Source organism: Gymnodraco acuticeps, unplaced genomic scaffold (assembly GCF_902827175.1).
Source record: "Gymnodraco acuticeps unplaced genomic scaffold, fGymAcu1.1, whole genome shotgun sequence".
In the NCBI taxonomy this organism is placed as follows: Eukaryota; Metazoa; Chordata; class Actinopteri; order Perciformes; family Bathydraconidae; genus Gymnodraco; species Gymnodraco acuticeps.
In genome coordinates this window covers 730,088-757,380 of record NW_022991970.1, presented here as the reverse complement: position 1 = coordinate 757,380, position 27,293 = coordinate 730,088, and the positions used below count along the sequence as shown (strand labels likewise).

At 41.7% G+C, this 27,293-nt stretch overlaps 1 protein-coding gene across 19 annotated transcripts in view; it reads right to left on the bottom strand.

Moving 5' to 3' along the window:
- Positions 1-136: 136 nt before the first annotated feature.
- cacna1c (calcium channel, voltage-dependent, L type, alpha 1C subunit) overlaps positions 137-27,293 on the bottom strand; it is a 222,324-nt gene continuing 195,167 nt past the window's right edge. For 3 of the 19 annotated variants that reach the window (XM_034200822.1, XM_034200823.1, XM_034200830.1), the window contains 20 exons: positions 25,954-26,034; positions 22,932-23,069; positions 21,492-21,557; positions 21,062-21,153; positions 19,526-19,688; positions 18,346-18,473; positions 18,152-18,248; positions 17,226-17,328; positions 16,980-17,096; positions 16,694-16,821; positions 16,287-16,427; positions 14,763-15,127; positions 14,177-14,203; positions 11,695-11,823; positions 11,480-11,610; positions 11,289-11,386; positions 11,087-11,183; positions 10,807-10,915; positions 10,535-10,697; positions 137-10,196 (listed from right to left, as the gene is read on the bottom strand). In XM_034200822.1, coding sequence (XP_034056713.1) covers positions 9,720-10,196; positions 10,535-10,697; positions 10,807-10,915; positions 11,087-11,183; positions 11,289-11,386; positions 11,480-11,610; positions 11,695-11,823; positions 14,177-14,203; positions 14,763-15,127; positions 16,287-16,427; positions 16,694-16,821; positions 16,980-17,096; positions 17,226-17,328; positions 18,152-18,248; positions 18,346-18,473; positions 19,526-19,688; positions 21,062-21,153; positions 21,492-21,557; positions 22,932-23,069; positions 25,954-26,034 — 2,850 coding nt within the window. In that variant the 3' untranslated portion in view covers positions 137-9,719. The other 16 variants (XM_034200833.1, XM_034200834.1, XM_034200835.1 and 13 more) reach the window with 13 other exon arrangements.

The following is a 27,293-nucleotide window of genomic DNA, read 5'->3' as shown; positions in this document are numbered from 1 at the left end:
ACATTTAATAGAAAAATATGATTTATTAGCTGAAAATCCAATGGTTCCGTGGCAGTTGAGTATCAGCATTGTTCTGCCAGACACATTATGATGAAGAAGACCTGAAACACAGTGTTAGGGAAGTGGAAAACACAGCTGTAGGAAATGCAATTTATTTGCAATTTTTTAATAACATCATTCCTCAGATAAAAATGCAATGTTACAGGATATACATCAGATATTAATTTAAAACTTGCTTTCAAGGGACCATACAGTCTAAATATACTTTTTCCTTTTTTTATTTACTGGTAGCGTGCGTTATAAGCAAGACAGACTCTGTCACCAATGACAGACTGACAAGTTACAGATACAAACTGTACATTACTTATTTACAAATCAACTTTTTGTTTGGTTTTTCATTTAACTTTTTATTGAAAATAGGAGTAGAAAAGTGATTGAATTAATATTCTGATTTATTTCATTTGTATTCTTTCCCTTTCTAAAATGTAAAATGAAGTGAATGAAGGAAAAAATAATAATCAAGAACTCTCCTTCAGAACAAAGAAAGAAGCAGAAGAAGAACAAAGGGAGTGTCAGCTGTGAGACCATGCAGTCATCACCTAGGAGACAAATGGTTACTGAGGGAACCAAGTGATGTTGGGCCAGTGTCACTTAGCAACCTCAGAACCAATGAAATCCCTCGTAGTGGAGGGGGAGTGGCTTATGTTAAAGAACAGTTACAAAATAACCACCTGCCTCCAAAGCTACCGCAAGTACAAGAACACACTCTGGTTCATTTTCTGACCATAAATAGTGCCGTTATTAAATACTACATTTAACAGTAGCGTCACTAATAATATTACAACAAATTGGTCTCTGTGTGAACACCTCAGACAAATAATAACAGACTTCTCTCTGACAGCACAACAGAAACAATCAGCTCATCCTGTCCAAGGCCCTTTAACACTTTGCATGAACTAAGACAAGAACAAGATCATAAAACACTGCTGACCAGTGGAGGACGGAGCCACGTAGCCATGGCGATAACCCAGGGAATAAGGGACAGAGACCCTGCTGTGAGGATCTGTGGATCCCCTGCGTAGGTGATGGTTCCGTGAACCATCACCTGCCTGGGTTCAAAGTGTTTAGTTAACGCCTGCATGCTGTTAAAGAGGCGTTTCCACACCAGCAAGAAATAACTAAGAACACTACAGGACACTGCTCTCTGATTGGTCGCTTTAGTTAAAGATGCATTTACACAAAGGCATACCTGTTGGTTCTAACTATCTGGGGTCAAATGGGCTTTCTCAGCAAGACAGAACCACTTGGAGTAAAGTTTGGGGAGATGTGTCAGCGTAGAGTTAAAATCTGACTTTTAAGTTCAAAGCTGAGATTGTTGGTAACATTTTATTTTATTCAGGGCTGCTAACAAAGGACATACATCCATACATAAACCAGTAGTCCAACTTTTAAATACAAAATGTGTTAGTAAATGCTAGTACACCAGTATGAGCATCACTGCGTCCTACATTCAAGATATGATATCATTCGTGGTGCAATGTTAAGGAGCTTTGTGTGTGAATACAAAAAAGAGTATCAATGAGTGATTCAAGTCCCTCCAACAGAATGTTCTCATAGTGTGCTGCTACACAAAGGTAAATAGAGCTATCATTATTTCTAAATCTGTTGGGCAAACAAATCTATTTGGTTGATGTTAGGGCTCATCAGCCCCAGAAACAGGAAGAGGGAAGCAAATAAATAACATTTCTGTTCCGAACCACCATGAACAACACTATAGCAGACTTTACATGTGCCTATAAGTGGGACTACAGTATGAGCCAGAGTTCTTTGAGATTCTTTCAATACTGGTTAAGGTTTTAACACCTGAATACATTTGACCCCCAAAGTCCTTTCAATAACTTGTAATGAATAATGTTCTTTGAATGGGATTAATGAAGAAATAATGAACATAGTCTCCTTCTTGATGCCACATTTCTTGATTATTAATCAAGTTTGACAATGAATCCATCATGCAATGTAATCCCTAACTCCTGCATTGGCAACACACATACGAGGCTAACACTCACATACAGTGAACCCAAACATCTGGCTCCTATATCAATACTGCCAGCATGTGGAGAGTTTAACACTGCGGCACATCTGGAACTGATTTGGGCATTTTCCCTCAAAGAACAATATTTGTTTTGATCCTCTGCAAAGTCCAACTCCAAACAATCATATACTATCATATCATTTAGATATATTTATATATATATAATATCCAAAATAGAAGATACCTGCAATAAAAACGTGTATTTCATAATATATATTCCTTCTATAGCTTTCAGTTCCATATTCCATCATCAATATGCCAAACCAAAATCTGTACAAGAGAAAACTGGGAGAGGATGTTTCTCCAGAAAAGGGAATTCAAGATTGAGATGTATTTAGAATACTACGACAGCAGGATACTCTGCATTTTAAAGGGAAATAAAATCTATATTCAAAATAGTCCTCTTAAAATATCTGTGTCAGGATCAAACAGTGATCAACAAACACTTCGGTTCACAAGAACACTCACACTCTGTGGGTAATAGTGACACGTCTGTGTGCAGGTAATGATAAATACACAACTATAATACCTTTTTAACTGTGGAAAATACTACGTTTTGTTAAAGCATGTTGGATGAAGTCTTCTCCTGATACTGATGAATGTATTCTGTCATGTACAGCAGCTTTCCCACATAATCATCTTTTTTAACTGATGATCAATTCAACATTTTTGGATCAAATATGCCATAAAATATCTCATACAATGTACTCTTCCAAACTAAACGTTGTCCCATTGCTGCATGAAGCCACATACTCCTTAGGTTGCTCAGCAGCTGGACTGATTCCTCCCCTGTCTGCACTACATGAGAGTTTCTACTCATATAGAGTTCAAGCTCTCTAATTGTTTTTGGAAGAAGAGAATAGAAGCTACATGATTGACATGGCTCAAAGCATAGAGAGACCTAGTCCTTCGACCGGTGCATTTTTTGGTTTGATGTCTTTGATAGCTTTCATAATGCATTTGTGTACAGTGTTTGCAGGACTAGTGAAGAGAGACCGGCGTCCCGGCGCTACAGAAGGAAACGTCCAGACTCTGACTGTGCTGACAGGCTGCTGGTGTTTTCACGTTACCAAAGAACAAAACAAAAGCATGTTGGATTTCGTCTTCTGAATCTGCACAATTCGCCTCTTTTGGAGTCACAGCACTGGTAATGGTTTTCAGGGGTCTCACCTGAAGGTCATTTTGTCATTTGGTTTTTGTGTTATGCAGCTGATGATATTTCAATTGAGTCATATTTGATGGAATGAAGAGCCTCATCGTATGTTGTGAAGTGACCTAAAAGCCCAACAAACACTGTTTCCCTCCGTCAGTAGGCCTTTGTAACACATTGTTAGAACCAGCATTTCACAAACTACATTCTCAAATAAGTGTCCTGCCCTTTACTTCAACATTCTGGTGATTAAATATTATATATTCATATATATCTTGCTATAATATGGTATATGTTGTATAAAAATATACAATCATTGGCTAGTGGTGAGACACAAGGTACTATCATTCACATTGGACCAATACTTGATATCCCCAGAGAGAAACCCATGCACATTTAACATCACTTGATATATAATCCTCCATGTACGAACCTAGACAACCCCGCGATTCAAACATGGAATAAAACGATCAACAATCCCTAAAAACACTCTCCATCTCACATTCCCACTCAGACCAAACACCCTGCCTCCTATTGTCATCAACAGATTGTCACTCTTTATTCTCTTCCCAGCCTTCCTTGCACTCTTCATGGCAGAGCTCTCAATAAAACACACATCTAACTAATATCAATAATAATGGCCCTTCAGCGGTTCCAGATCTACAGCAACTGGCACAGAGTGGGAATTAAGGTTATTAATGTCACCTGTGCTTTCCCTGCTAATTACACACACAATCAGCTGTTCAAAACGTGGCAGACTACAAACTTGTGCCGTGTTCAAATTCCACAATACACACTATTTTGTATACATTATGACTAGATATCAATCTTTGAAGTAGGTGTTTGCAGTGTGTTCACAATACATCAGCACACTTCAATATGCTGCGCTGTCAAATGTGAAACCGTGACTTTAAAATGACTTTTGTCCAAAGTGTTAAAGTCATTGGTACGACACAAAGCAACATTCTGTATATGCCTGGATAAATAAAGGTTTTGAATTGAATATAATTAGTTTCTTAACTGTCAAGATGCAGTTTCAAAGATGTAGTAACATTTGATTTGTTGAATTAGTATTCAAGGTATTTGGACCATGACCTATACTTGGGGCTTAATCCAGATCACCTATGTGTTTTGACATGCCTTAGATTGTGTGGTATGGAATCAGAACACAGCATACGTTTATCCTGTGGATTTTAAGCTCATGTTTTCATGTACATGGTTCACTTAAATACAGCCAGTAAGCAGTAAGTGTGTCTGTGCTCTGTCCGTCTGTCCTGAGCCTTGGTTTCAATCAGTCAAAGTGTTTTGTAAAAAACGAATCATTTGGGGTATTTTGGTCCATTTTGTACACATCATTCCCACTGGTCCATCCTCTGAAGACAAGGAACAGATATGAGTCAAAGACAGAGACAACACATAAGCAAAGAGTTAGTGACAACTGTCTAAAGTGTGTGTGGGGGGGGGTAAAAATACTGCAGGTTGCTTTTTCTCTCAACTTTCCACAATCATCAATCATGAGCATTCTGGGGGATAAGAGCCAGAAAATGAGCCCATAAGACACAAGATATGCAAAATCACCTTCCTCCACTGCTGACCACAGTCTGGTGTTTATATAGAATAATACTGACTTTAAATCTATGTACACTAGATAGAAATAGCTGTCTTAATGTGATATGATACTTAACCTGATCAGATCAAAACAACTGCAAAACCACCTCATGCAATACTGATGGTAGCTGCATTTCAAAACTAAAACAATATAAGACGATGCAGTCAAACACATATTGAGTCCTGGAGGAGAAGTTAGTGCTTTTTGATGCACAATCATTAAAATATCAGCTTGCATTCTGGGAGTAAAGAGCAAACACAACTTCCCCTCCATGACTCAATACACACTTTAGACTGCAGATCCAAATACTCCTTTACTAAACGGCACTGTACCTGATTTCAAGTATGTGAGCGTTCCCTGGCATGGAAACCACTGAGTTTACTTCAAAATGCATCGTCATGATATATATTTTTTGAACTTTCAAAAGTATTTGACTTGGGGAACCTTGTGTACAGTCATAGTTATTGCATATCTTGTGGGATGCAGGATTACACCCACTCATCCGTACACTGCAGCACAACTCACCCTGACCTAAAGGAAACATGAACACTCCACACCACAGGCCTCCAGTGAACTCTAACAGCCTTCAAACACACGCATCACAGCCCACTTCTGATATGCAGGCGCACTCTAAATGTGTCTATAATATGCAAGTGGACTTTTACTAGGAACACAAAAGTAAAGAATTTGAAGTGAATGTAGTTTCTGAGTGCACGCATCAATTATCTATGTTCTTTAATCCTCAAGGCATTTATGATTGTGACGAATAACTATGTAAAGCCATACAAATGTAAATCCTCCCATCCTATCTTTCACTGGTTCTGATCATTATTGATTCATACTATCGTCATTCAATACTCTTAGCATAACTGCCTTCACGTTGACAGCTGTTGAACTGGCAGATGGAAGCACAGTTCTCTGTAGCAGCTCGCACACACAGTGCTACCTTACTCTACAGGTGTCTGCTGGTTACATTTAGAAGTATTGAGGATTTGGACCTAATAGATATTAGGTATATCGAGTCAATCGGCATGAATAACCAGGATGACTACTAATTATATCTTTTCAATTGATAATTCAACTTTACTAGGGCTGATCCGACAAAGTGTGTAATCAAAAACCAAAACACAAAGTGTGATTTATTTGTATCTTTAAAGTTAGAATGCTAAACACAGATGCTTCCCTGCACACACAAGCTTGACCTGCTTTTCTAACTTTCAGACGTTTGTTTGACTAAAAGCAGCTCATACTGAAACGGATGTGAGCTTATGGTACCAAGCTATTTGAATAAAAGTACTATTCCCATGAGGTGGTGATTTCCGAGTCACAGAAGACAGAAATACTGGAGATGTTTTTTAAAGGAGGAAAGGAAAATAGAAATCAGAGTAAATGTCAGGGGGGTATTCCTTTGACAACAAAGACTTCCTCAGGGTTTGCAGTATGGTCCGAACCACAAAACAACAATAGCACTGCCACTAAGAACACGTCCAACATTCACATTTAGTTTGCATAATATAGTCTGTTACTGGCACAGGATGCAGTGTATGGCAGTGTGTTCATACGTACCCTTCCCTGCCATAAGCTGCTTTGCTCAACATGTAGGAATGAGTCCTCAACGGCAAATGAAAGAGAAAACAAATGGTAATAAATTGACAAGTGACAATGTCTCTGGGATTAAGTGAGATTTTTAGAGATAATATATCGCAAAATATTTGATTTCCTTTAGATCTTATAAGACAATTGAATTTCAGTTGAAAAGTACAGTTTTTAACTCAAGATAATGTTGCCTTTCTTACTCTCTGAGGTGTATCTGCATGACTTTGAATACTACCTTAGTGTCCAGCTGACATCTGGATTGTGGTGGTGACATCAATAGTGTTTCCAACATTTCAGTGACTATAGTATAACTTGTAATATAACATTTCAGAGAAATTAACTTCATTATTTTCAGTTTGTAATACCTTCATGTTGTTTAATAAATGTGACGGTTGGCACTAAGGATGTGTGTGACATAAGGAATGTTTCTTTTTGGAGACATTACCAAGGTGAGACCTGTGGCCTGTGAACTGAAGTCCAGAACTGTGTACCGTGGTCATTCCTTATCTCATGTGAAACTATAAGTGAGAAAGGTCAGTCAAAAGTTGTCAGCATGCTACCTACAAGCCATTAGAAGAAAATGAAAACACAAAAATCGCACCAGGGGATAATCCAGGACAAAACGTCTCTCCAAGCTGACAGTAGTTTTCTGATCCAATCATTTAGCACGTTAACCCAACAATTATCACATCTTATCAACTGACAGTAAATGAGCTGTCAGGGTACAAAAAGGAAGCTGTTTTATTTCTGACAATAAGACTAAATCATAATGCTTTGTGACATGAGCAGACAGAAAGAGATGTGTTTCAGAAGTCTTGCAGCATCTGTAAACCAGCCCTAATAGTTCATTTGGAGTTTAAACTACGGTGAAATGAGGAGATCATGTGATAATGGTGTGTTACAGTCGAGCGATCAGGGTGTCACCCCCCCCCCCCTCCACTTCATAATGAGGCGTCCCTGTGGCAGTGTGAATGTGGTGCTTCTACCATTCAGAGCAACCATCCACCATAAAGAAGAACAGCAGCAAGTGCCAAAAGGCCTGTTCCCTTTTAGCCAAGCTGCAATGCCCAGATTCATTACCACTGTAAACTGAACCGTCCCGTCCCTCCCACCCTGCTGGAGACCGCCTCTAAGCACAGACATAAAGAAACGTTTTTGAATGAGTCATTTTCAACGATAGAGTGGCTGTGCAGCTTGGCGAAAAAGTAAAAACCGTGCTAAAGAAATCACAAAGCTTTGGAAGCATGCCTGTCCATGGTAACCCTGTGTTAAGGAGGCCCATTATCACTCACTCACACACACACACACACACACATACACACACCCACACACCCTCACAGAATACCATACTTGTAATGCTACCTTAATTTACTGTCTAGGCTTAAAAGCAGCTTTTTAGAATACATAAGTAACCGCTCGGACACAGGCACGCACAGAAAGAAACGCATATCCTAACACACATTTTTTTCTCTTCTGGGAAAAATAAATAAATAAATAGATACAATCTGTAAAAGGTGCATACTTTTAGAGAGAAAGACCCCCCTTGTAGATACACACGCTATCTCACACATTCATACGTACATACATTCTGTACTAAAACGCAGACACACACCCGCACTCACAAATATAGTTATACACTCGCACGCAAACACTACGCCCTGCTTCAATACTTAAAACCTCTTAAAATTCTCCTAAAATAAACCAAGCAAAAATACATTTATAAGACCAGCACCCCGATTGTGCAAACAAATCAAGGATAAATTAAACCAATAACATCATGAATTTAAAACAAAATAGTCATGGCTAGCCAGTTTTGCACAATATTCAACTGTTAAATACATAGTGGGCGTTTCTGTAGGGAGAGTGTGTGGCAGCAAATCCAATAGGATTCCACGCAGAGAGGAAGAGGAGGGTCTCGGATAAGGAAGTGAGGTTGATTGATGGACAGATCCTCTGTAGATCCATGCCCAGAGTCAGTTTTCTTTCAATCGGTCACTCCAGCTCTCTCAACCCTCCATCTCTGTTGCCGTGTTCTCACTCACCTCCCCAGGGTGAAAAAAAGCAAAATCCCGGCGTAGGAGCGAGAGGAATGGTAGAGTATCCAAAGAGGAGTGAGGAAGGAGAGAGGGAGGAGTGAGGAGCGGTGAGGTATGAGGCAGAAAAGGGGGCTCGCTGTGTCTGCTTAGCCACCAAATGCTCCTCCCATTTCCTGTTTGAGGCAGGAAGTAGGCGTGGCCAAACAAGAAAAGTGGCGGAGGAGGTGGAGCCAGATCAAGGTGAGTTTTTCTCCTGCTGACATCTTACTGACCAGCGGGTGAAAGGGCTGGCTAGCTTCCTGTTGGCCAGAGTGTGTCGCTCTGCCCGTGGCGCCTAACAGAAGCTTTGTTGTGGCTGTTGGTCCATCCCTCAAATCCTTCCCCCCTTGGCAGGGGGCGGTGTGTCACCTTAATCCCCCCCCAGGCTGGCAGGGCTGTGCTCCAAGGTTCCTTAGCTTTGGAAGAGGAAGAGAAATTCGATTTCAAACAGGGTTTTCCTCGCCCCTGTTTACTCAATACAGCGCTTCATCATCAGTGAACCGAGAAGGAGGAGTTGACCTTTGACCACGAGTGGTGGGTGCGGTCAGATTTAAATTCTTAACTGACCCCCTCACAGGCTGGTCTGCTGTCCCCTACCTGGCTTCATGGCGGCCAGACAAACAACAATTACACAACACCAAAGTAGGCAGAGGAAATGAAAACAATTACCACACTATGTTGACTTCAGGAAGTCAATACAAGTACTTCCTGCTTCTGTTGTTTCCTTTCTACCTTTCCCCATCCCTACTTTCCCCTGACCTTTTCTGCTTTTCTTTACTCATCTTCTTTTCACACTTTGAGGACATGATAAAACTGTGAGGCACTTTAGAGACACACTCAGACACGTGTGGAGAACACACGCACTTACGTACAAATAGAGAAAATCATAGATCTCACACACACACACACACACACACACACACAAGCATACACTCAGATAGTATAGAGTATAGTGTGGTATACTTGACTACAAACACTCACACATATACAGACTAACAGAGTCATAACCCGGTGTTTAAGGTTGCGTCACTGGCCGCCATTGTCCAGAGCAGTTGGTCTGGCAGAGAGGCAGACAGTGTGTGAGTGTGTGGGGGGGGACAGACAGAGCCAGCCTCGGCGCTGTTACCCAGCACTGACAGGCGTCAGTCTCTGATGATGTCAGAGGGGCCAGTTGGCCAATCGAACCCTTCACTATTCCTACAAACTCGTCACACACTCCATATCCTCGTCTTCCAACAGCCCGCTGTTCCTCTGCCGCGCTCCTCCAATCACAACCGAGCTTCTGTGCTGCCCCTCCTCCGTCCCTTCTGCCTCTTCCTCCTCCTCTTCTTGTCCCCTCACACCTGCTAGCAGCTCCTGCCTCTCCTCCTCTGAGGACGGCCCATGGATGGAGCCTCTGCTCCCCCCGGCCTCCCCCCCGCCCTCGCTGAGCGCTCGGTCCCTGTGCGGTGCTGCTGCTGTGTGGAAGGGGAGGAGGTTGCCACTGGGGCTGTGCTGGGAGGTGGAGGAGGTGCTGGATGTGACGTTGGCCGCGGTGTTACCGTTGAGAATGTTGTTGGCCGCCTGCTCCATCTCCTCGATGGTCATGTCGCATGCGTCCGCCAGCTCGGCTTTAGTCACCTCGATGAAAGACGGGTCCTGGGCGAACTGACCCAAACCCTCTGATATTAGCACCTGTGGAGGGGAGAGGGAGATAGAGAGAAATGGAATGGATGGAGTGGGAGAGAAAATCGAACTTTAATGTACCGTAGTGGGAAAAATATGCAACGGATACGACTACAGCTAATGGTTATCCATAAGTATTAAACACATTGCTTGTTCTAATTTAAGAAGTAAAGAAATAACTTATGGGACCCCTCATATGTATCATGATTCTATCATTTACAATTTTGATCTCTAAACCTCTATGATTTTCTTTTTTGACAGCGTTTCTGAGTTCCAAAGAGGTATAATTCAATAAATAAATCTGTGTAATTTAGCCCTCTGGAGCGGTCCAAATCACACACACTCACCGCCTCCACCAGACTGCCTGCGCTGCCGTGACACAGGGAGCTGGAGTCTTTTCCCAGTAGCGAGGGCACTGTGAGCGACACTGGCCGCGGTGGTCTCTGATTGGACACACTGGGGTTGGGGCTAGGACTTGGCCCTCGGCTGTTCCCATTACTGTCGTTGTACCTAAGAGAAATACATCTGTTTATTAGAGTATGATAAGAATCCTCCTGATTGCCTCTTGGGAAATGACAGTGTTATTTGTAACAGTTATTTTCAAGGTGCATAATCCTACCAAGGCCCACAGTTGACAGATGGCAGGCTGGTGTTGAGCTTCTCATGGGAGCTCGTGCCCTCCAGCCTCAGAGAAGGCACTCGTCGGTAGGAGGGGTCACTGCCAGTGGCTAGAGACAACGACAGAGCAGCAACCATCAAGAGAACAAACCAATCTCATCAAAAACAATACGTTTTTTTATCATTCAAAAAAAGGGTAAGTGTGCTGGCTGATGCAAAGCCACATTTCTGTTTGAAAAACAGCTGTTTTGCTTTTAGTGTGAGCACAGGATTGAGTGTACCTGTGGGACTGGCTGGAGGCGTGGAGCACAGCCGACTGAAGAGGGTGGGGGAGTGACTCCTTCTGAGCAGAGGGCTCAGTCCTGCCACTGCCAGAGCCTGGAGGAGGACAGAGCAGAGGGTCAGAGGAGAGGAGTCTGCAGGACCTAGTTCACATTTACAGTTTGTTTATTTGTGAGAGTATCATTGGCCAACTTTTTCTACCTGATGATGTACAAGGTGTAAGGGTACAGAAGTCTTCTGGGAGACGTCTGGCCTTGAATGTCTCCTCAGACACTCCAGATGGAAAGACGATCTCCGCCCTGACACACACAACAAATGTGCAAACACTCAGCATGTAAACATTTGTACATTGTATGAACAAGAATAGACTAGTTGTACCAATGTGTACTCACCTAGAGAAGTGGGGCAGAGGAAGACTCTCCTGGGAGACTGCCACCCTCCTCCTCCTCCTCTTCTGTCTTCCCCCTCCTCTCCTTCCTCCATTGGAGTCAACTGCTTACATGTCTCATCCTGATATACCAGCCTGAGCACACAGACACACAGAGAGCAGTTAGAGACAGACCCTGAAACTCATGAAATGTAGAGATGAAACTGGCGTGGTCTGTACATGTCAGAGGAGAGCGAGTGGTCGTCCTCTAGGTACTTCCTGTTGTCTCCGTAGCTCTCGTCGTACGCCTCCTCCGTCGACCCGTCGCCTCGTCGGATGATCGGCAGGCGGCTGTCCGTGGACTCCGAGCTGCCAGCAAACAAACAAGCACACAACCAAAACAAACCAACAAAATGAACAAAACACCGACCACAGATGGAAAAACAGGTAAACACATAGGCGGACAGATGTAAACGTAAACACACAGAAAAAAAAGAAGCAGCTGATTAGCAAAAAAGCTCAGAGAGGAGCTTAGGAGGAGAGACTGAGAAACCCACTGAGGCATGTAGGAGAAGGAAAGAGGAGAAGGGAGGAGAAGAAAAAGAAAAAGCTAGAGAAAAATAAGGAGGAGAAGCAGGTGGGAATAATAACTATTGTATTGTTAAAGCAAAAGTGTAAAAGCATCAACTGGAATATGACATCTGATAGCATGACTAAGGTGCAGACATCTTTCAAAACAAAGATAAGGAAAGACAGCACTTTGGCTTGTTCAATGTGTTTCAATGGAAGCTGTTCTCATCATTTCAAATGAAGGCAAATAAAGTCCTGGAATCAGATGCTTTATTTTCTAATGAGTGGTGTAAAGTAAGTAAGGAAGTAAGTAATGTACTCAAGTACTGTACTTAAGTACAATTTTAAGGTACTTGTACTTCAATTGTTGCTACTTCTACTTTGCTACAATCCAGAGTTAAATAGTGTACTTTTACTCCTCTACATTTAATTATCAATCATTATAAAACACATATATATATTATTCTGAAATGGACCAATCTGCACAATGACTACTTTTACTTTAGCTACTTTAACTATATTTTGATGCCAATACCTTTTACCTGAGTAACATTTGTATTGCAGAACTTTTACTTGTAACACTTCCTACACTCTGGTACTTCTACTTTGATTTAAGTACAAGATCTGAGTACTTCTTCCACCTCCATCGGCCTGGGAAAAACGTTGTTAGCAGACAGAAGAAGCCTGAAATGCTGTTCTTATTTCCTTGACACATTCTTAATCTAAACTGTGCATATAACATGTACTACTTTAAATGGTGTTATTTTTGTATTCAAAGATGTCTTGCCACGCTATCCGTCCACATATGTTTCATACTCCAGACTTAAGCTTGGAGGAGACATCCTGACATCTGACGTGTAACCCCATAGTTTGCTTTAGTGTTACAGTAAGTCAAAGCAACTCCAAACCATCTGTTTTGTTACAAATAAAAACATGCTAATTACCTTTTTTATTTTTAAGCAAATCTCTTCTCTTCAGGATTACCCAGTGAAGAAATATAATGATAACATCTAAATGTCAAGATGTCCCTTCAATTCAGAGCTAATGAAGCTGCTCGTCAGCAAGTTCTGGGTTAGAACAGCACTAGGTAACAACCTGAGTAAGACTGTTCGTAATGACTTTGATCCAGTTCACTCCACTTGGCAGCTGCATCGAGGCTACCCTTCATCAAGGCCAGAAAGCATTGCAAAGGTCATACTTTGCTTTGCCTTTATTGTAGCAAGTATAAATAACTAACTTTCTGAACACATGGAAAGGGAATGAGATGAACCCTCTCTCTGATTAACTATGATCCTGTCCTCCTAGGTTCAAAACATTATTTGAACAAAAAATAGATCAGAGAATAGATAGGTCTAAAGCCCTACTACTTCAGGGGGTAATAACTACATTGAAACAACTGAAACGTGGACTCTAACGAAATGCTTTATGTCAACAGATTTCAAATAACTGTATTAGGTTAGTTGAAAGCAATAATATTAAGTTGAACCTCATGTTTGTTATTTAAACTTAATATTATTGTTTTCAACTAACCTAATACAGTAATGTGAAAGCTGTTGACGTAATACATTTAATTAAAGTAAACGTTTCAGCTCTTCTCCTACTCTTTCTCACAATTAGGATACAAATATAGGTTTTCCTGAGGCTGGTGCTAATAGTGGGCCAGAGGGGTTAGGATACCGGAAATCATCTTCAACAGGCCATACAAATCTAGAGCAAAGTGTATGGCATAAAGAGCAAAACATAGAAAGAAAGCAGACACTGTGTCTAACCCAGACCTGCCATCCAATAGCAGCAAACAGTCTATCCATGGCTTTGTAGCACATTGTACAGTAGCAGCATAAAGCCTGGCGTTAGCTTTAGCAACTTAAGCATTATGTGCATAGCAAGTCTTACTATAGCACAGTTGGCCATTTTATGTCGCACTATGAAACTTTTTCACACGCAGTTAGGGGGACTAACATACACACACACACACACACACACACACACACACACACCACACACACACACACCACACACACACACACACACACACACACACACACACACCACACACACACACACACACACACACACACACACACACACACACACACACACACACACACACACACACACCACTACTTTCTCTCTTTGTCCCCTGGCAACATACCGCATGAGGGTGTCAAAAAAACACGTCCTGCTTGTCACCAGACGCAAAAGACAGGGAAAGAGGGGAGGAAGGGAAAAAGAAAGTGAAGGAAATAGAATAATCATTTATGTCAGTACTGATATGTCATGTTGTTTATTATCTTCATGGCTAACTACAAAGTGTGATGGTGTGATGGTGTTCAGGCAATAATTAATGATAAATCCCTAGTTCAGAATCACAAATATTAGGAAAGCAAATAAGTTCCCAGGACACCAATTCAAAAAAAGTAGTTTGATAATGTTTTTTCTTTGCAATTGTACTGTGCAATTATCACTTTTATGTGAAAAACATATATTTGTATACTAATGTCACTTTTTTCCGGCTACTAATTGTTAGCCATGGCTGTGTACTTATTTGTCTTTATTTATTTGTTCTATTACTAATGTGTGTTTTGCTTCTCTATATTTAATAAGTTAGCTTACTCTTACTTTCCTTTTTTTACCTGCTAAGCCACTTTGCTGTAACTCTGTAAATGTCCCCGCTGCTGGACTACTAAAGGAATTCTGATTCTGGTTCTGATGTAACCGGATGTCCGGCCTGCACTCACCTCTTTGGAGGAAAGCACCATGCAGATCTTGGCAGTAGGATGGGGGTGAGCGGCTGCCCCGTGTGCCCGTCCACAGTGCTTATTGACGGGCTTGGGAATCGGCTGGTGCCCTGGGGCGGCACTCCGATCATGCTTGTGTTGTTGGCATTGTTGATGTTGGCGTTGGAACCGGAGGAAGAGTAGGAGGAAGGGGTAAAAGTAGTCGAGTCCATGAGCTTCTCGTGGGACGGGCTCTCGCCTTCACAAGGGGAGCCCTTCTGGCTGATGTGCAAGGGACGCTGGGTAGTGAAGGACTGTGGGAAGGAAGCGTGGCCATCGCTCTGGTTGTAGTAGTTGACGTGGTTGCTGAACAACCCACCTGATCGCTGTGGGGTTAATAAAAAGATGAAGGATGAGCATTGTGGAAAAAGCCAGGAAATACAAATTCAGTTCAAAGTATCTTAATATGTTACTACACTCAAACAATCAGTCAAAAGTGCTACTGTCACATTCAGCGCTGGCAGCAACAAAACTACTCAGCCAAGATGGAAAAGCCAAGCAAAGGCCTCAAGTCACAAACCAAGCAGAGCCTTTATCAGCAATGTGTTGAAGTAAAATGATAATGAGATAAATTAGATTGTTAAACATTATTATACAAGCTACAGCAGGGGTGCCCAATACGTCGATCGCAAAGGTAGTGTGGGTAGATCGCATGGCATTGAAAAAAAAGAAAAAAAAAGTTTTTTAAAGTTAGCCTATCATCCATCCTTACTATGGCATTTGCCACTTGATTGACGTACAGGTAAGCCAGTCTGAGTTGTATTGTGCCATACGGGTTCATGTAGTTATGAGGGGGCACCTCCTCATCTGAAGCGCAAATGCGGCGCACTATTATGCGCTTATGCGGCGCAATTAGTGTCATCGTTTATCTGCCGTTTAGTCCCCCCCCCCGCGCTCGCGACACAGATTGGGCAGCGGCGGCCCTGTAGGTAGATCTTTTGGGCTTGGTCATTTTAAAAGTAGCTCCCAAGCTGAAAAAGTGTGGGCACCCCTGAGCTACAGTATATCAGTCCATTTGTGTCACCTACTGTATGCCAAAGTGACAAAATGCAGCAGAATGCAAAACGATGTGCATTAATGAGGCAGTTATATATATATATATATATATATACAATGGAGGCTGAACACGAGCATTACTCACCCTTGAGCGAACAAGTGTGTTTGTGTGTGTGTGTGTGTGTGTGTGTGTGTGTGTATGTGCAGTTTTGTCTGAGTCTCTCAGTTACAGTGATTAACTGTTGTTCTTATTTTGCAATTTGCCGTAAATGGATGTGCTTTATTTATTTTTTAAAGGCAAACGACCAATTATCTAAATCAAATTAAGTGAATGGAAGTCAAGCGGTATGTGGTGGAGGACGGGGCTTATTAAATGTCGGTGTGAACCTATGAGCAAATGCAAGCATGTCGGTGTATATGCTGGAAGCCGACGTTCTCTCTCTCTCTGGCTCTCTCTCTGGAGAGTGTGTGAGGGTGTGTGTATCCAACCTTTACCCTGAAGATATCATCCTCGGATGCAGCAGACACAGGCTCCTTCATGCCTTTATCCAGCTCCTCCTCCACGGTCAGGTCTCCGGAGATGGCCCTCCGAATCTCTGGACCGATGTCATGTAATGTCCGCAGGCCCGCCTACACAAAGACCAACACATAAGCGTTGCACTTTAATAGAATAACAATGTGAAGGACATGTTTATTTAGAGGTCGAAACACTCAAACAAACCTATTCTTTTCTTTCTATTTTGCTGTGCAAAATATCACCTTGCATTTCTTTGATTATTTTGGGATCCATCAAAGTCACAATTTGAAAAATCTACTGCCCTCTTCTGACTTTCCTCACAATGCAACAAATGTATAGAGCTTCATGATTAAAGGAAAACCTCTGCATGTGTGTGTACCTGCAGAGAAAGCGCTGTTTTGGGGGCCACCTTGGTCACCAGCCCTTGTTCTTTCCTCTTCTTAAACTTGCGGAAATATTCCTGGATGAGGAAGGTGGCGTAGAACTTCCCGACTGTTACCTCATCATCTGCAAGAAATTAAAATATAATAAATAGGATCATTTTTCAACTGTTGCTGCAACTGCTTTAGGCAAAGTAATAATAAAGGAAAATCCAATCCCTGTTGGTAGATCTTGAAGTGCTCTAATGTTCTATATTTGTGTTTATTGTTGCAGAGGATACAAACCTCCAGCAGGAGGCACTACTTGATCCAAGAGCTTCATGCTGGTTCTCTTCCAGATCTTCTTCACTATCGCCCTCAGCTCCTCGTTGGCTTGCTCCAGGTTACCTGCATACGCACGAACAGTATACATAAAAAAAAAGAAAAGACTAGGACTGGGAAAGATGGTAATACATTTCCATGGGCCGATTTGCCCACCAGTGTGTGTGTGTGTGTGTGTGTATTTCGTGTTTGTTTGTGTGTGTCTGTTACCATCCGTCTTGATCCTGAGTGCGGTTCTGACCAGAGCAAACAGTGTGGCGTTAAACATGACGGTTCCATCGCTGTTCAGAGGCATGTTCATCGACACCAGACGCTACACCAGAGAGAACATTTTGTTACATCAACATTTTAAATTAAAACATACACATTTCCAAAATAGATACTGGCAGCTGACAGTGTGTTTAAATGAGCAGACAGTGGTTTGACACTATGCTCACTGTTCATTTAATCCTCTAGAGCAGGGGTCTCAAACTCAAGGCCCGGGGGCCAAATCCGGCCCGCGACTTCATTTTATGTGGCCCCGCAAGAGCTTGCAAAGATATAATATGTTTATTATACGGTTACATTCCACTTTACAGAAGCAGGTTGCCCATAAACTACATGTCCCACAATGCATCTCGTTTTGTGACATGCGCACTGAAGAGACTTGCAATTATTTGCCCTGGACTTCTGCTTTCAGACGTAGTTAATTACTAAGTTGTTATCCTATCCGATAATAATCCAATTCAGAGGCAATAATGTAATATAATACATTATTTTATATATATATTATATATTTATATAGTTATAACCGGCCCTTTGAGTACAACCTTTATGCAAATGTGGCCCGCAATGAAATTGAGTTTGACACCCCTGCTCTAGAGAGACGTTGGTGTCTTGATATCTATTTTCTCTGTACGATCTGTTGTCAATGTGCCATTTGAGTCACTGTGGAAAGTGTTAAAAGCTGTCAATATGTCTTCACATTTATACCCTGAAGACACATTTCTGTATATTTATCACACCTGGAACAATTTAGAGGATTTAATTCTGTCCAGAAATCACAGCAAAATGTGGAATACTGGAATTTGAAAAGCTGTGATATTTCATTTGTATTCTGTGAGGATTTGCAGTGCCACTAGTGTGTGTGTGTTTACCTTGCAGGCCACCCTATGTGGACAGAGCTTTCCAAAACCCAGAGGAGGCTGGATTCTCCGCAGCAGAGTCACCACGTCCAGGTGCTTTATCCTCCCCCTGGAAACAGCACAGAAGTTACACAGATCATAGGGACTCTGCAGATGAATGAAGATTTATTTTGATGACATATATTGTTATTTTGCTGTAAACTTACTTAGCTTCTGGGTCATATTCAGCCCAGATCCTCTTGAATTCGTCAAGATGATGTGGCCCCAGGATTGACCAATCACGTGTCAGGTAATCAAAGTTGTCCATGATGACGGCCACAAACAGGTTGATGATCTGGGGAGAATCAGGAATCAGTCAGAGACTACACTAACAATATACAGGCGATTAAACACTACATGTTTCAAGCCATTATGGACAATCTATTGAACATCAAATTCAAGTTTAAAAGTTCTCTTTTGTGGATGCACTTATTCTCCAGTTCTCCATCTTGCCAAAAGTTAAATCAATGTCTCCTTCTCTGTAAATATTGGGCTACAGCCAAGGGATGATAGCTTATAATGGACAACATCACATAGAGAATACAGAAAGTCTGCAGAATAAAACCACAACATGTCCCTTTGTCCAGTCTTTGTGCTAAGCTAACTAGCTACTAGATGTTGCATAATACTAAAAGAAAGTATCAAGATCTCTAAACTATTTTTTGAGATTTGAATAACATTTGAAGTGGGTTTCCACCTTTTCCTATTGTAATGGAATATGTGAGATAACCAGGCTTGGGGAGTAGCGCATTACATGTAACGTGATTACGTAATCATTATACAAAGAATAAGTAACTGTATTCCCTTACAGTTACATAGAGAAATATGTAATCAGATTACTGGTACATTTTGGAAAAACAGGGATTACTTGCAGGACTAAAATGTATCAACAAAGATCAATATATTAAAGGTAGACGTACTGCCTGAATTCTCTTTTTGGTTTTCCTTTAGGCTACTTTCATTCTTCTTTTATTATACATCTGTATTTAATGCACTAGGTGGACACCTCATTTATTCAAATGAAAATGCTTTTTGTAAGCGCTACTATTCTGTAGATCTAGCCTAAATTTAAGAGGACACATTTTGTATCCTAAATATAAGTTCACATTGTTCTGTTGTCTTACATAACACACTAAAAAACTTCATATTTCTTTCTCTTCTGTTTATTTGCATTGCGTTTGATGTTGAGGTAATCCTAAAGTCACGAAAAGTGTTAAAACTACAGGTTATAACGGATTACATTTTTAAAGTAACCCTCCCAACCCTGGTGATAACTGCAATCTTATCAAATCCTATCTTTCAAAGTGTTTATAGGGGAGCATTAAAGCTCCTCCTCTCTGTACTCACCAGGAAGGCACAGAGCATGTAGAAGCTGACAAAGTAAATGATGGCGAACTGGCTGCCACAGTCCTCGTGGGCCAAGTTGTTCTCATTGGTCGATCCTTTCTCACACGGCATATTGAGATAGCATGCCAGCATGATCTCCTGCCACGCCTCACCTGTTGCACATCTGATAGATAGACATGCATGCACACACCGGCACAGATATGCACACACGTTGACACAGATATGCATGCAAAGAAACGCACGTAAACAGATACATTAAAGTACACATACAGGCATAGATGTGTGCATGTGCACCAACATGGAGTCACATGGTCATTTATGCATTAACACACACACACACACACACACACACACCCACACACACACACACACACACAGAGACACATAGATGTCGCATACATACGAGTATATATAAAACACACACACACACACACACAGAGACACATAGATGTTGCATACATACGAGTATATATAAAACACACACACACACACACACACACACACACACACACACATAGATACAAAGACAGAGAGAGGGAGACACATATGCAAAGTGTTAGTTTGAATATAAAAAAGAACAACAAATCATTTTATCCTAATACACTGAATGTACTGAGCAACAGCAAAGAAATGTCATGCATGTTTTAGTTGAGCTGAAGATCAAGACATGTTCCAAACTGTCTTCCATTCTGAATACTTCAGTACTGCGGAGCTTTCTCACTTGTTTAAGTTTTGACAGGTGTAACCTTTTTTTGTGGGTTTAGCTATCATTTATCATGTATTGCACACATTCTGAAGCATCCTGTCTCTCTGAATGGAAGCATTGCTATGATATTTTCCATGAAGGGGTCAGTAGAAAAAGATGCTTGTTATGATTTTATGGCAACATTCTTACAAAAAAGATTTGGCTGCCAGATCATACTATTGTGGATCATTTCTGAAACATCCTTTTTGTATTTCTTTGTTGGCCCCTGCATGGAATCTTACCATCATTGCAACCACACAGGACAGACAGGTTTCTGAGACTGGTGCAGGATGTTTCAATGTATGATCAGTCCTCTGAAAACTGAAGAAGGCTTCATCCTTAGGGGACCAAATTAATTCAGAGATATGTTTACGACAGTTATTAGATTCATACTAGTGTCCAGGTGAACATATAGAATGTGAAGCTGCTAAGAAACTGTCCGATATTTGGTGATATATTGGCTATGCCTGCTATTGCTGAACAATTATTTCACATTGGCTCTTGTGCCATTTATTTAACCCTCTTCAGTTGTAACCTCTAATGTATAGTATAAAAGGCTTTTCACAAGAGAGGAAATATAGGAGATCAACAAGATAAAAGTAATTTGTATTCATTTACAACTACAGGAACTAATGATGGAAGGAGAAGAAGAGCAGAGTGATGATATAGAAAGAAAAGAAGATGTTGATTTTTACATAAACAAAATAGTATATATTAAGAGTGGAGAGGAGGGTGAAGATGAGGAAGGAAAGAAGGGGACCAGTGTAAACGATGAGGGGCATCTTCCTCACCTGAAGAGCAGCAGGACTGCCTGAGGGAACGTCTGGAAATTGTTGTTCCTGTTGATCTCTGTGCCATCCCGCAGCGCTATCTTACCAAACATCTATACAGGAGGGGGGAGGAAGTAGTCACAGCACACAGGATATGACGTCAGCATGACAGGTGGTGGAAGTAATTGCTCTTTGGAACAACCAAAATTAGAAACCTCCGCCCCTCTCATCATCAGTAATACAAGCAACTCAACAGGAAGGACAGGAGGATTGACAGAGACAGACAGAGGAGAGACAACAGCTAGAGGAGGAAGAGAGAGAGAGAGAGGGGCGGTGAGACCGAACAGGAACTCCAGGAGGACAGACACAGGATGGAGGCCAGCTGGAGGAGAGAGAAGGAAACACAACAGGGGGGGGGGGGGGGGAACAGGCTGACACGACAACGGCTTACCTGCATGCCGATCACAGCGTATATGAAGAATAGCATCACTATAAGCAGAGCTACGTAGGGCAGAGCCTAAAGAGGAGAGAGACACTTTAGTGACAAGTTGTGTACAGCATCACCCTGCACCTGGCTGGAGTCCATTCACTTTCACACCTTACACGAGCAATTATTCTACTGATTTAGGAAATGTTTGGAGAACAAAAAGGTTGATTAACCTTACGCATGTATTTCTTTGTTTTTCAAATGAGCAGGTGCAGTATGAGGACTAATGTATCGGTACCTTATAATGTGAAAGTGAACTGATCCGCAGCCCTGTGTGGCACAACACCAAAAACAACCCAGGACAAATCATCTGACACAGGAGTGAAAAAACGCAGTAAAACATAAACTGCTCTCTGAGTTTAGCCAGGAGTCCAGTCCCAGTGCATAACACATGCACCTAACATGGCCACAATGTGTGTGTCTCCTTTATCCCACACCCCAGAGTGTGTGGAACTGAGCTCCTGGCTAACATTACCCCTGAGACTTTGAGAGCAGGGCCAATCATACTGAATTAGAAAAAAGTAAGAAATTGTGTCAATATGTTATCCACTGAGTTAAGTTATCCAAGTTACATAATATTAATGAGTTGAATTGTTACACCATGAGCCTGGTTATTTCGTAAATGTTTCAAATTCTAAAGCTGTACTGTGACATGAAGTGGCCCGTCTCAAATAACACAAGAGAGAGAACAGATTGTTTTCATTTCCCCCATAACTGTCTATCAAATGATTTACATTTTTTGGTGGTGCTCCTTTAAATGAATCTACTGTCTGTCCCGCCTACAGGGAATGGAGAGCTTTCAGGTGTTAGTAGTAGGGCATTGGAGGGAAAGGGAGTAGAAGAAGAGGGAGAGTAGGAGAGATGAGTAGCAAAGAGGAGATTGCTGGTTAAGGTTCTTGAGTTCCCTGAATCCCTCCCTGCCTCTGATACAAGACTCCTAAACCTCCTCTCCGTTACCTCGCACCATCCCTCGTTCTTTTCCTCCGCCACCGTTTGGACTAAACCACCACCCACCCCACTGATTTCTTAAAGAAAATAGGGGGTGGAGACGAGGAGGCAAGGAAAGGAGAGGCGGCTTGTGAGACTCCACCGGGATGAATTTACACAAGAACAAGGATATTTGTAGCCCCATGTGACTCACATCTGCAATTACAAGATGATTAGCACAGCATTTATATCATTAAGCGGTTCTATTCTTGATTAAATATGGAGATAATCACCTTGTTGACGCACTATGCCGAATTTGGATCACAAAGTCTTTGATTGGCTATGTGAAAGGTGAATAAAAATTGCCTCTAAAAAGGGCTCTGATCCGGGTCACATTAGGGTTAAAGCCTCACTTCCACTATTCCTGTGTAAACCCAACCCCCTGCTTTAGCATGTTGTGTCCGGTTCTCCCCTCACTTGGAAGGATTTGATGAAGGTCCACAGCAGGGTCCGAATCCCTTCCCCGCGAGACAGCAGCTTCACCAGCCTCATCACGCGGAACAGCCGGAAGAAGGTGATGGAGATCCTGGCGTTCTCTTCAGAGTTCTGCAGTCCCTTTTGGTGGGGTTTGGTGTTTTTTTTTATAGAAAAAACACAGGACGCATTGGGACACATGCAGATAGGTAAGGGAGGGAAACATACACACACACATACATGAACATACAAACAGAAATTCAGACATACAAGTAACATTCATATGCATATTCCCACCCACAAATAGATGTGGATGTAAATATGTATAACACACACACAACCACACCCACACACACACACACACACACACACACACACACACACACACACACACACACACACACACACACACACACACACACACACACACACACACACACACACACACACTCAGTTAATAAATGAAAAACTGCGTCCTATAAATCCCATCAAAATTAACTAACAAAAGAGATGTGGGAGAGAATCGGGCAATCACGCTTTATTTTCTGGCTTCATGGAAAAATCACTTGGCAACAAAGAGATTGGCAAACCATATATGAGCTTCCTGAAAACACCTGCGCCAACCTTTCTTTATAATGAATCAGTGCAACACTTTTGCAGTCTTTAAAGGCACCATACTGAACCATTGAATCTTAAAACGGCTCCATTTGTCTTTACAAAAATCCCTGGGTCTGAAAATCTGAAATGATTTCTACTCACCTCAGTGTTATTTCAAGTAGAACACACTCTTGGATGTATTTGATATAACCTATACAAGTTAATAAGGCCATGGAAAGGACATTTGACACGCATTAAAACACTTTCAGAGCCCCTAAAGTAAATGGTCCAACTCAGCTGAGAGATTTGTTCATTCTGCACCGGTTAAGAACACGTCTAAAAGCTAAGAGCAGACCAGATTTCCATCCATAGAAGCAAACCCTTTTGTAAATCACTGATAACAATTCACAACAGATACAGTGCATGAACTCTAGCCTGCAGGCAGATTCCTGTTTCAATAAATCATGCAGGCAGGTTAATTGTTTGTCGGTCACGGAGCAACTGGCCACCAGGAGAAATAATCACAAGAGGATTTTCAAATGGAAAGATATTACTGCCCAATGCAGCCACTGCCAGGTATAACATCATATTTACCTATTCATCTTGAATTCTTTGTTTACTATGATCTTCTACAAGCTGTTTTCACACCTACAATCATGTTATTTGCAGAGCTTCTTGCAATGAACATGCATTTTTCTTACTCTCAAACCATTTAAGCAGTGTGTTTGCGGTATACTTTTTATTGAAAGTATGCCTTAGTGAAGAACAAGCTTTAGAGGCACTGTACTGTAGCTCTCTAACTGTCTATTGTCCCTGTACTCATCCACAGGAAATAACTCCAAGATTAAATATTCAGCCATCTTGCTGAGTGCTATTCTAATACAGATGTATTTATTTATGCTGCTCCTACTGCTCATTCTCAGGGACAAAAGGCGGAAAACATCAGGATTTGTGTAAAGCATGATGCAGTAAATACAGCAACTAAGGACCTGTTGTATTTCCCTTTATATGGCAAACAGCAGATGGATCAAACAAGCCTTCAAACAACTAGCATTAGCATTCATGACAGCAGAAACAGTTACGCAAACATTTTAAATCAACAACTAAGTAAACTCTACTCCACCAGTATGCATCAAATACATTTGACCACATAGAAATGCAGCATAACACCACCTCGTCCTCTCTGACCTCTAATCTGTTTGTTGCCATTTGAGTTTTTCCAAGAGGCCCAGAAATCTTTATGCTAATCCTACAGAGAAAACACGGTGAGCTCCTCAGAAGAACTGGCCATTCTCTACGCATCATGGTGCAGTTTGGGATAACAGATGTAATATGCTACTTTTCAAGTGTGAAATGTTTATAGAAATCAACGATGTGTGTCTTTATTTTGACCTTCTCTTACAATTGATGTTCTTGTGTTTTTTACGTTTGCACCACCATACACCAAAGCAAATTACTTGTATGTGTAAAAGTACCTGGCAATAAACTAGATTCTGATTCTGAAAATTCACCACACTCATTTCATTATTCTATCTGTCTGGGATAACTGAGAGCAGTTTGGGTTTCTTTCTGAAGTTAGAGGTTATATTAAAGTGTTGACAAGTAACCCAAAACATGAGTTGTCCCAAACTTCACTGACAGATGTGCAGAAAATGACAAATCCTTCTGAGGAGTTTAAGTCAAAATTCTGTACTGCATGTAATACCACAACTGGCCCACAATGGGGACCATTGCAACAGTGAGAGTGGGACAGTGAGTGAGAGGGGTACAGTGACAGTAGGTAACAGAGAGAGAGAGAGAGAGAGAGAGAGAGAGAGAGAGAGAGAGAGAGAGAGAGAGAGAGAGAGAGAGAGAGAGAGTCTGAATGTGAAGAATAGTTTGGATTATTCAGAGTCATCCAAACAAATAGACTGATTCACAAGAAAGACAAATAGATAGAAAGATAGATATCAGGCCAGTGGAGAAGAAGAGTGAGAGAGACAGCGTGATTGCGTGACCTTGATGGCTTGCACTCATGACGAAGCGCTGACGGTACCAGACCCATAGGGGAAGGGGGAGCAAGTTGCAAGCCATGGGGGGGGGGGGGGTTGGGGCAGCGGACACCATGGCAACAACAATAGCCACTCAAGGAAAGTCACAAGACTCCAGTTATACTTGGCCTGCACAACTCAGCGTCCGTCACCATATATACACACATATATATATATATATATATATGAACATGTAAAAGTACTAACAGCTCGATAAATATAGGTCTGGACATGCTGAAGAGAATGACAGCAGTTGCGACAGGAGGAGTTGCCAGGACGATGAAAAGCCGAAAGTCTTGGATCATACCATAGTGTAGCAGAAGAAGGGATTAAAGTATGGAGGGGTGGAGAGATGGTGGAGGAGGTAGAGAGGCGGCGAGGTTACCGTCAGTGCGTACCATTGGCCTTACCACAGGGGGGTGAGAGGAGGAAGAGGAGGAGGAGGGCGAAGAGGAGGAGGACGAGGAGGAGTCAGCTGGCTTTAAGGAAAGGCAACAAAGATCAGCACCAGAGCAGCGCCTTGGTGTGTGTGTGTGTGTATGTGTGTGTACAGTATTTGTGTCTTTATGTGTTTTTATGTAAAAAGTAGTACAAATTTTAAGCCAGCCCTAAAAATAACTCACAAATCGCAACGCTACGCTCTGAAGAATTAATTTTAGAAAACAATAGCAGAACACTAACACTTACATTAATGCTCTGTTGTGACATTGTGCCGCCTGTCTGGTGTCAGTTTTATTTAAAAATAATTTGAATCAACGCATGAATCAGTTTCTTCTGTAAAAAAACAAACTTTAATCAAATTAAAAGCTCTTGGATACGTTCTCTGTCTCACATGGTGGAAAAGTGGAACAAATCATTGCATTTGGGCCAGGAGGGAGAATTGTGTAAGATATTACTGCATATGGAGACTGGACCCATCCTGTGTGAGGCTGAATCACAACGATTGAAACATGTAGAAGGTAAGATATTGGGAAATTGCAGTCCAATGCCTTGAGGGCCAAAACAATGAGTGATGGTCTGGGCCAGCCACAGAGGGTCAAAGGGCGGATTTTGTACGTGTCTTTATGCTACATCGTGTGTGTGTGTGTGTGTGTGTGTGTGTGTGTGTGTGTGTGTGTGTGTGTGTGTGTGTGTGTGTGTGTGTGTGTGTGTGTGTGTGTGTGTGTGAGATAGAGGGCGCCTCTGTAGCTATCTGTTTTTCTTTGTGCCAGCTGAAGCTACAGTACATTAACAGTGAAAGCTTTAGCTCGACTCGGGCTACGTTCACCAAATGCATCTCGGCATTAATGAGCAATGCCTCCTTTGGATATGTGTTATTCAAGCTTTTCTCTGACCTGAGAGTAATCCACATCCACTTTAATCTACTTTCAGGTCATACAAATGCATCGGAATAACACAATAAAAAATGCTTTTGGAAGTAGGAGCCCACAGGTATTTAAATAACACTGAGAAGCACAAAGGTAACACACTGCAGGGAGACACCCGCTGGTCATCTCTGGTGTGACGACATGTTACACCACCGGGAGTGATAGATGAACTCCACATTTAATCTAAGACTCTTCACTCTGCTTTGGTGCTGGCCCTGTTAAAATGCCTTACCACAAAATGAAGCACTTGAAGGCATTCTAACAGAGCCATACGTAATGATCGGACACATTAATGTAAATGAAATAAATTCCTATAATTTGCAAATAACTATTTACCTGGACATGTATATCATAAGCACGTGTTTGTGTGT